General features: G+C 38.4%; 1 protein-coding gene across 1 annotated transcript in view; it reads right to left on the bottom strand.

Annotated features, from left to right (window-relative positions):
* COG2 (component of oligomeric golgi complex 2) overlaps nt 1–10410 on the bottom strand; it is a gene marked incomplete at both ends in the record, with an annotated part of 23033 nt that extends 12623 nt beyond the window's left edge. The window contains 7 exons of the mRNA XM_010170087.1: nt 211–335; nt 3532–3711; nt 5482–5590; nt 7598–7701; nt 8364–8444; nt 9393–9458; nt 10249–10410. Coding sequence (XP_010168389.1) covers nt 211–335; nt 3532–3711; nt 5482–5590; nt 7598–7701; nt 8364–8444; nt 9393–9458; nt 10249–10410 — 827 coding nt within the window. The remainder of the gene's footprint in view (nt 1–210; nt 336–3531; nt 3712–5481; nt 5591–7597; nt 7702–8363; nt 8445–9392; nt 9459–10248) is intronic.
* Between the last annotated feature and the right edge of the window lie 393 nt (nt 10411–10803).

The raw sequence follows: 10803 nt of genomic DNA, 5'->3' as shown, positions 1-10803 counted from the left end.
TCCCTCCTCTAAAGGTCTGGGCCACAAGGAAGTTTGTTCGCTGTTTTATTTTGAAAAACACAGACAAGAGAGAAATCCAACTTGATTATGAATCTTCAGGAAAGGTCAAATAAGTCATTTGCACATGGAAGCTAATTATGCAAAACACTGCAAAAGTATGTAATACTTACTGTAACTTTATTGCAAGTGAAAAAATCCCGAGATATTTACCTCGAAATAGCTCCCCCTGTTACCTCACGCAAGAGACGGCAATGATGAGGAACAAACTCCAACAGTTTATTGTACATAGCCTGAAGGCCGTTAGGATGAGACTGAACATACTGTTCCACAATCACCTGCCGGGAAGAGTTCAATGTTACATGTCAGAAAAGGAAATAGGAAATACCATAAAGCAAAACTTGTAGTCTACTAACTCAAAACTCCTAACACTATAACCCCAAATACTGAGATAGTCACTATATGACTTTTTTATATTACAGTTTCCACTTATAACTTGCCAGCTTGAATTATTGCTTCCTTTAATGCAGCAGTAACTGTCAAGATTGGCCACAAGAATGGGAATGAGTTCCTTGCTTTTAAATGTTAGCCACCATGTCTGGCTCCCCACCTACTGCACACATCACTGTCCCTGAAGCAGTCTGTGAAGTTAAATGGGTGACTATCAAACTCTAATCAAACCTCAGAATAAAGTAAAAAAAGAAAAATCTTCTAAATTTAGAGCTTGTTGATCCAATCCCTAATGCAGGTAAGCCAATAGTCAAGGTTCTTCTGGGACAATGCTCAGCCTTTAACGCAGGTAGCAGAGTAGTTTGTCAGGACAGTACCTCATATCCAGTGAAAAGGGATAACTGCCATAAAGAGAAGGCAGATGAGTTGGACAATACAGGAAAAGAAAAATAGCTTTTATTTCTTGGTATTCTTCCACCTGTCTGAACATTTTTGCCTCTTGCTACATAAACAAGCTGAATGGTTTAGAAGTGGAGAAGGAATAGATACTGAGAAAACTGAGAAGGGAAGATGACCTGTTCCCTAGCAAGCAACCAAAGGAAGTCTGTCCTTAAGGAGAGAGGCCACCACCATTTGGTTCCATCTCCCATCCAAAAGTCAGGAGCTGGTTTTGTTTTGTAAAGCTGTATGCATACAAAGTAAAACCAGAATAATCTTAAATGTTTCCTTTCCAACAGCAGAAAAGAAACATTCTACTGACTATGACATACAGCTCAGGTGTTACCAGACATACTATCTTTCACAGGGAAGGGAAATGTAACAATTTCATCTCTTGGCTGCTGAAGACATTACTGAGTGAAAAAAGGTAATTTCTTTTCCCTATCTTGATTTAGAAGAACAACTCCTTCAGCAAAAGTTATACAGATTAACCCTTCACTTCCCTTGGCTGGGGAAACTGTGGCAAACTCAATGGAAAAGGGAAGCAAATACTTTAAGGTCACATCTTGCATTTATATTCAGAAAGAAACATCAGTGTAAGAAAAAGCAATTGTATTATTGCCTACAGAAGCATATTCAATAATCTCAGAAACAATGCTTACATTGCTTTTATTGGTCTTAATAAAAGTATTAACTCTATACTATAAGTGGTCCCATTTTTTTTGTAAAATATCAGTAGAGAGCTTTAAATATCTTGAAAGCAGGAAAAGGAAAGGAAAGGAAAAGGAAAGGAAAGGAAAGGAAAGGACATATTCAATAATCTCAGAAACAATGCTTACATTGCTTTTATTGGTCTTAATAAAAGTATTAACTCTATACTATAAGTGGTCCCATTTTTTTTGTAAAATATCAGTAGAGAGCTTTAAATATCTTGAAAGCAGGAAAAGAAAAGAAAAGAAAAGAAAAGAAGCTCCTCACATTATAACATGCCTCTCATGGTTTACTGAGCAAAGAGAATGTTATTAAATACCTCAATTTAAAGAACAATGGCAGTGAAAGGAAGTCTTAATAGCAAAGGAAAAGATACATCAGTAGCTTAACTTGGGACTCAAAGCCACCGAAAAGCGCTATGTATTACAGAGGCGATGATGAGAGGAAGACCTATGCTGCCTTCTATTAATATGCACAAATTCAAACAAGTGTATAGTTGCAATCACCAAGCCAGTTCTTGTACTTTACAGTTCTTCCTCCCCACAGAAGCAGGAAAATTAATACTGCTGAAAGATTCATAATGCTAGTTTTAGAAAAACAACTTTACAGCCCTGGCTCAGTGTAACTTCTTTGAGGACAGTGAATTTAATGCATTTCTGAAACACTCTCACAATCTAGTGTAAGCCACGGAAACTTCCTGCAACAGGGCAGTCAGTTAACACTAGTAATTATACTGTAAAAGGGCACTTATCCACATCTCGGTAGGGAACAAATATCCTTTGGAATGATACAACCTGGACACAACTCCCAACACGCTGATAAGAAGGTTCAAAGTAAGACTTGGTATTATAACAACATCATTTTAGTACATTCATTAAAAATGTAACAAACTTGTTTTATCAAGTCATTTCAAACACAGTAGACTATCAAATATCTTAAAATGAATTTTTAGATTTTTACTTGAAGCTTGACATTTGAGTTACCATAATTGTAGGCCCTTAAAGACATTTTTAGTGGCAAATGCAGGTACACTGACATACAAGAAAAATCGAGCACAACTAACTGACTTGCTGTTTGTTACACTATTGTGGCAGGTTACTGTCTGAGCTTTTTTTGGAGGAATTACATTATCATCAACCACCAGAAGAAGAAAAAAAAGTAGCGTAGACTACTCCCCAACTGTTCAGGCCATTAGAAGCAGTAAGAACAAACAGTGCTATAAAAAGGTGAGGAACCATTTTATAGGTAGCAGCAAAAGCTGCAAAGTCAAGAGAATTAGCAGGAAGTCCCTTGACTTCAGAAAATTCAATCAGTACTTTGTGAGTGGTCCAACTGGTTACTGTAAAGAAACAGCCTACTCAAATCAGCTTCTTGTGAACTGAGGAACTGGCCTTGTGACACATTTTTCTCCACTAGATAACAGCAAATGCTTCCCAACAAACACTTGTTCCTGCTCACGTCCTGGTAAGCTGGGAACCACAGAAACTGCTTCTTCATTTAATAGGAAGAAAAGGACATTGCACTAAGAAGAATTTTTGTTGCATTTGCCTGCTGCTGGCCAGCCATGAAGAAAGGCAAACCCCAGATCTGATCTAATTCCCACAGATGTACCATGGTCCAGAAAAAAATGGATTTCACTCCAGTCATATGCTTGGTTTAAGGTTTGTTCTTTTGGATTCCTCACCCCAAGAAAAATGTAGGTGAGAAAAAGAATCCCAACTGGATATAACCCAAAATTGATGACAGGTGGACAGAGAATTCCTCCACCTTTTTTTCTTAAAGAGCAACAACAAATTGAGATTGTGTTGGGGCTCAGTTCTCCTGCTCTTTCCACAAAGGCATTTTGAAGCTGCTAAAGAAAGCTGGAGGTTAACAGGAAAAATATGTATGTTTGCACATCAATGCATTTTCTTAGGATTTTTGACTTTATCTTACCTCATCTACGTAAGGTTTTACAAGCACTTGACCAACTAATGCCTCTGCATCTCGTGTTTTGTCAATTGTTGCGTAAGTGCGTAGACAGTGACGTATTATGTCAACATTTGAAGTCTGAAGGCCTTCCAAGAGCAGCCCTTCCAGAGACTGCTGCAACATAGCTGTTATTCCAGCTATACGCTATGAAGAGAAACAGAATATAGTAACAAACAAAAGCAAAGCCTTGCCATCATTGCTGAAGAAAATTCTTCCAGAAATACTTAATTCAGCTTTCCATTTTCATTTGAAAGATGCACAAGTTTTTGTAACTGTCAGCATTAAATGAACATTAAGACAAGCTCAATGGGTTATCAATGCTATAAGGTTAAAAGGCAACTATTTTCCTCTATATGTTTTAAGTTATGTGGTAATATCTAAGGTCTCCTTTGTCCTGAAGAAATAGGTCATTAATTGTTCCTTGTTCAACCGAACCACTATGTGTGATAATACACAAAAGCTTCACAATAAGTCACCAGGGATAACAACTGTGGCATTTACCCCCCACTGTCACTTCCTCACACACTAAAACAATAGTGTGTTCCACCACTACTTGTCATATTACTGCAAACCAAAGACATTGAGTGATACTGGCAAAAAGAAAAAAACCCAACAAATGACACCCCCCCAAAAACAAAAAAACAAACCAAAACTGACATGCCATTAGACTTCTGGCTTCTGCCAAACAGCTGCTTCAGTCAACATATATTCTCCCATTTACCAACAATTTTTCTTCATCTCCTGCAACATCTCTTCCACTACATCCAACTCATTGCTACCCTACCTACAGATAGACTCCTGGCCCAAGATGGTCCCTTACAACTCTCTATCTGAATGAAGCAAGTTCAGCAACACACATTAATTTAATCACAGCTGAAGTACCAATTTAACAAGTCAATTTTTTTCTCCAGCCTTTTGCATGATACATTGTGTCCATTCACCCTAAAATGATTATTTAAATAGCTAAAGAATTTGTTCTGAACACGCAAAGCCCCTAAAGCCAACTGCCAACTAGTCACGAAAACTATGATCTGATGACCCGTAACAACAACATGTACAGGACAGAAGCCCTGGCAAGCGTCATTAAAGAAGCCATACGACAAAGTAACAAAGGTCCTCCCACCTACCCCGTTGCTCACACTTCTGTTGCTGTCCATGTTTGATAATTCAGTGGCCAGAACAGTCTTGTAAACTGCCCATGAACCAATATGGTGCCACAGAAGTCTCAAGCTGAAACATGTTTATATTATCGAGGCACATACATAGTGAAAAACTGGAACTATGAGCTTCCTCACGAGCTCAAAAGCCATCAAGAATGTCAGCTCCATGCCAATTAGCTTAAAGCATTACTCCATCTCCATATTCACGTTATTCACACTATCGACCTTTAAGCACCAGTCTTCACTTGTTCCCTCTGTCCAACCAATAGACAGAAAAATAAAAAATGTCATCCTTTGCAGTAGACAACTGTCACAAACAGGATATTATGGAGATGAGCCTACCAGTCTGAACAGCCACAGTTAGGCAACAAATTCCACCAAAAGACCAAGCCAGCCACTCCGTAGGCACATTCTATTTATATTCTGGTCTGTACACTGCAGCTAACAAACCCAACATAAATCTCCAGAACTAGACCTCCACATCAGCAAGTAGACAAACTGCAAACAAAACAAAAATGTCTGCCTTATTCCCAACTCTTATTTTAAGTAATTTAACCTAAAGAAGTGAGCAAACAAAGCATAAACCCTCAGAAGAAGCAATACTTCAAGTCAACTGAAAAAAATTACCTCTTGAAACTCATTTCCCCCCCATAAATAATTCAATAAAACTCTGCAGAAACAGGCAGTTGTCTTCCAGTTGTACTGGTTTTGATTGATCCTACAAGCGTTAAGCTGGCTACCATGCAATACTTACTGGTCTCACTTTGTCCAAAAGGGGCATTCCTTTGCTTTGTACTGCATGAAACTGTAGTTGATTAAATTCTGTGGCAATTCTCTCTAAAACCTGTCCAGTTAAAAGTGGGCTAGAAGAGAGATGATACAAAATGAGAATACACAGGTAGATCCTTTCAAATCAACTCAACTTCATCTGCAGCAGATAGACAATGCCCTCCTCCAATTTTTGTGGTTTCATCTAAACATTGGGAATTCTGATAGGCACGACTACAATTATCACTATCATGCAATAGTAACCTGGAACAGAGTACGTGATTAGAGTTGTTTGGGAGCTACTAAGATATGAGGTGTGTGAAGCAGAAGCTGAGAGGAATCTAAGAAGCTCCCTCAGCAGCATGAGGTACTGTTTTCTACGTGGAAGTGCTGCTTATTGTCACATGAAAAGGCAGCCTTACAGCTCATACTGCAGTAAGTGCTCTTCACCATTCAGGTTTGTTTCTTATTTCCCTTTTCTGTCATGTTGTAAAAGTAATTAAAGCTATCTCTACAGAAACAGTCCTAACCTTCTTAGGTCCATATCATTAGCCAAATTTTCAACCCCTCAAGTACAATTTTGCTTCAAAACATGATTCTACAAAGTGCCTCACCCTGACTGAAAACATTTGCATATGCTTTGTTCCTCTAGTTATCAACTAATTCTTCTGCCTGCCTCCCTCAACTCATTACCATGCGACCCAGTGCACCAAACTGAAGAGACAGTCTCATGTTCAAGCACGGTTGCAAAATTGTCTTTTTCCTCCAGCATAACTCACACTTGCACCCCAGTCAATTACTTCAAGCACATAGCTGGTACATTAGCTCCAAAACCGGCTGAAAGACATTTTCCATCCCTCAGCAAAGGCAGAGGGAGAAGACACTTTCCATGAAGTTGTCAAAAAACAAAACTTGTGAGTCTGACTGGAATTTGTCACAAACTTTCCTTCTACCAAAAGTATTACATGTGTGGCTTGCCTGCCTCAGACTGTTCTTGCAGCAGTCCTTTCAGTTAGATGTATGCAGGGAAAACAAGAAAAGCTATTTCCCATTTTACTTCCAAATTATGTTGAAATAAACTGTACTGTGGAGAGTATTTCAGACATAACAGGATTAGCGGTTTCCAAGAAAAAAAAAAATTATTGCAGGCAATCTTCAAAGAGCAGATGTTTACTGAAAGCGCTACAAGTAATTCATAACTTTGGAGCTGGGTTGCATAACCTGTGAATGACGAGTTTGCAAAAGACAACCTGAGGAAATACTAAAACGACAGTCACTATTCCATTAGTTACATTTCTAAAGGCATATCCTAAAGTCTGTAAATTCGTCTACACTAATACCATGAAATTAAGTTAGTTTCATCAATTACAAACAAAACTGAACATTTAGGTTTTTTTTTTAGAATCATAGAATGTTGTGAGTTGGAAGGGACCCACAAGGATCATCGAGTCCAACTCTTGCCCCAGCACAGGACAATCCCAAGATTCAGACCATGTGTCTGAGGGCACATATTGTCCAAACGCTTCCTGAATGTTGTCAGGCTTGGTGCCATGACTGCCTCCCTGGGGAGCCTGTTCCAGTGCTCCACCACCCTCTGGGTGAAGAACCTTTTCCTAATGTCCAACCTAAACCTCCCCTTGCACATCTTCCTGCCATTTCCCCTGGTCCTATCACTGGTCACCAGAGAGAAGAGATCAGCCCCTGCCCCTCCTCTTCCCCTCGTGAAGAGGTTACAGACTGCGATGAGGCCTCCTCTCAGTCTCCTCTTCTCCAGGCTGAACAATCCAAGTGACCTCAGCCTCTCCTAATAGGGCTTCCCCTCTAAGCCCTTCACCAATTTAGTGGCCTCCTCTGGACACTCTCCAGTAGCTTTAGATCCTTTTTATACTGTGGCACCCAAAACCGCACCCAGTACTCGAGGTGGGGCCGCACCAGTGCAGAGCAGAGCGGGACGATCACCTCCCTCGCCCGGCTCGCAGTGCCGTGCTGGGTGCCCCCAGGACACGGTTGGCCTCTTGGCAGCCAGGACACAGTGATGGCTGATGTTCAACTTGCCACTGACCAGAACCCCCAGGTCCCTCTCCACAGGGCTGAGTTTTTACCTGTTTCCCTCTAATGAGGACAATTCTTTAGTGCCTTGGGAATGTAGAATTTTCTCAATTTTCTCAACAGACTGAATAACATTAATAAGTCTCAGGACACACACCTGTAAATAAAGAAAGATTTTTCATGTCTGACCCCAATTCCAATTTACATTTCCTAACAACCCTGAAGATATTTTGGATGGTTTGTTCGGTTTGTTTGTTTTGGGTCTTTTTGTTTGTTTGGGTTTTTTTGTGTTTTTGTTGGATTGGTTTTTGTTGTTTGGTGGTTTTTTTGCTGGTGTTAAGTTCTCTCCCTCCACCTTAATGCTTGAGTTCTGTCTCAGATGAAGTACTGCTTAGGTAAGTCCATAAAACCCTACAAACAATGTTTGTCACAGACACAGAACAGCTGTTCTTACCCAACTTTTACCAAGTTAAGCACAAAGACAAATGTCATTTCCTCCCTCTCATATAGTAATTAAACTGCTATATTTCAGTTACATTCATAATAAGCAAGTTTATATACTACTACAAGCAGAAACATGAGTAACTGTGTTTAAAGAAAGCCGAGAACAGAGATGTTTCTGACAAACAAAGTAAAATAAGGGTTTATGATCAGCTGGACACTCTTTTTAAAAAAGTTTGTCAACCAAAACTTCAATCTTTATTTTTACAAGTGCAAAGTCCTGCACAGTATGCATCTAGACAGCCCAAAACTTTTAATGGCAAAACCAAAAGTTGCCCTAATGAGGATATTTCCAAGGTAATAATTTGTTTGTTGTACCTTTTTTCTTCTAATATCTTCCTGTTTAGACATTCGGTCATCTACTGCTTGAATTCCTTCACTGACACATGACTTAAGACTCTGCGAGACAGAAAGTCAGTATGAAAAGTTGGCTTCTCACTCAAGGTTTAAAAAAGCCTTACCTCAAAAATCTAAACTTAAAACAGAAGACACATTAATAAGAATATAGGACAAATAAAAGCTACAGTACATCAACTGCCCTCCAAATGAAAAAAAAAACCAAAACAAAAAACCAAAACAGAAATAAGATTAAGTAACTGAAAGCATAAACTGCTCCTAAAGTACTGCCACAAGTATCATTGTTTCAACCAGAAGCATCCTTTTAGTACCTTACAGATAACAAACCACCTTTACCCAGAAATAAGCAATCAAACCAGTATGATTTTATGTCTTGAAACTGAAGTTATAAATCAGATTTAAGTATCATTTTTCACATAATAAATATTTCTCTATGCTAACTGTGAACATATTTTCTGTTTTAGACATCAAGGCTAAGATATTTTGAAGGTACATTTATGCAGCAAATATCCTTTTGAACCAGCTGCCAAGAGAAACAAAAATTGTCCTTCACTAAATACTAAGTCACTGTGGAAGAGTTAGAATAAGACCGACCTTCAAGAGGGTGATCTTTTATGGTTAAACCACAGGACTAAACAAGGAAGTCCTTAGTGAGACTGTGTTGCATCTGATCTATTTACCACCATCTTTAAGTTACTCAACTATGAAAACAGTTCAATATTTCACCTTAAACTTGTCTTGCAAGAGTCCATTCATTTATCACATTTAAGAAATCCTTCATCTCTTTGTTAAAAGGCACTATAGAAAATGTATACTTACTGCTACTACAACTGCTTGAAAAGACGCCTCTCCTACTACTGCTCTAAGAAGTCAGTTTTCAAAGAGAAGTTTATTACAATAATTATTAACATGAGTAAAAGACACTCTATATATCATATGAAAGAGAGGTGAATTTTATCAAGCTGTGTATAATGATTGTTGTGAGCATACCATAACTTCTTCCCTTAACTGTCCCAAGGGTACTGAAAGCTGGTTAAGGGCCTTGTCCATGCCAACCTAAAGAAATGACCATAAAAATATTTATGACTTTTTTTTATAAGTTCGCTTGTGAATTACTGACAAAGCCTATCATTTTACAGATACTAAGAGAACTGAGAAATGATACTTCCCTTTATAGTCTCCAGTTTTAAGCACGATGCAAAAATGTTACCTCAAATACAGGGATAAAGATACCAGACTGTTTGTCACACAAAGCCAAAAATGAAAGAAAACTTTGACCTAAGCAAGTTTTTCTTCCAATAAAAATGTTAAATCTCAGTCTTTGAGCCTATATAATTGGAACCTCGATGAACTCGAGTAAGAGAACAGGATACACAGTGAACAAGACATTTTAATATGAAAATTATTAAAATTCTCAGTCAAGTGGGTTGGGTTTTTTTAAGATTTATTGAGTATATAGTAAATGTAAAGACTCCTAAAAGAATCTCTCACAATGGCCTTATTTGTATCTTTGCTATTCAATTGTAATGATTTACTTCCTTCCATTTTACAACTACTAACAGTTCTAAAAAAAATGTTTGCCTTGAGTCTAACTTCCTAATGAACTGAACATTTTAAAGACAAAAAGCATGTATCTAAAGCATTTATTATGGGCCAAAAGTAATTCTGTACAGTAGCTAGATTCTACAATAATGGGCTTTCAGTTTCCCTCACTGCAAGGGATCATATTTTAAGATGTCTTAAATCTAATAATGCCAAAATACAAGCCACATACTTTTAATGTGAAAAATAAAAACCACACTAAAACATGTGAAGTCTGAACTACACAGAACTTAATAAGACTTACTAGATTTGTTGAGAGATTAACAAAATCTGCATAGTCCTTATTTATGAGTTCTACCATAGCAGTTTTAAGGAGTTTGTAATAGAGCTCCAGATCCTCTCTGAGCTCTTCCAATTGCACACGTTTCCTGCAGCCTGATACAAAGTGATCAACATCAAAATCAGGCTGAAAATGAAACAGGAAAGAGAGAAGGATGTAAGTAAAAAGTTCAAACCACGAAACACACCCCACCCCGCCCTGAAAATAAAGTATTCCCTATGCCAGTGAGCTGAGCAAACTGAAGTACCAGGGCAAAAAGGCTACTTAAAGGAGTAGTTACCAATGTTCAAAAATCTCGGTCTTTAATCTCAAAAGCATACAATGTTGTGGGTCAGAGAACAGAAAGATCAGCTCTCCAAAATACAAGGTCGCATGTTCCCTGCATACACTTAAAGCAAAACAAACAATTTTTAAAAGCCCCCAAACAAAAGGCAAAACGCAGTATGAAGAACTACTTTAAGCTCTGTAAGCAATGCGGCCCGAGTGCTGGTTGTCAGTCTGTCCGCGCCTTGGCGGCAA

This window comes from Antrostomus carolinensis, unplaced genomic scaffold (genome assembly GCF_000700745.2).
Source record: "Antrostomus carolinensis isolate BGI_N321 unplaced genomic scaffold, ASM70074v2 scaffold41086, whole genome shotgun sequence".
NCBI classification, from domain to species: Eukaryota; Metazoa; Chordata; class Aves; order Caprimulgiformes; family Caprimulgidae; genus Antrostomus; species Antrostomus carolinensis.
The sequence above is the reverse complement of the archived record's forward strand: the minus strand, read 5'-3'. Positions and strand labels throughout refer to the sequence as shown.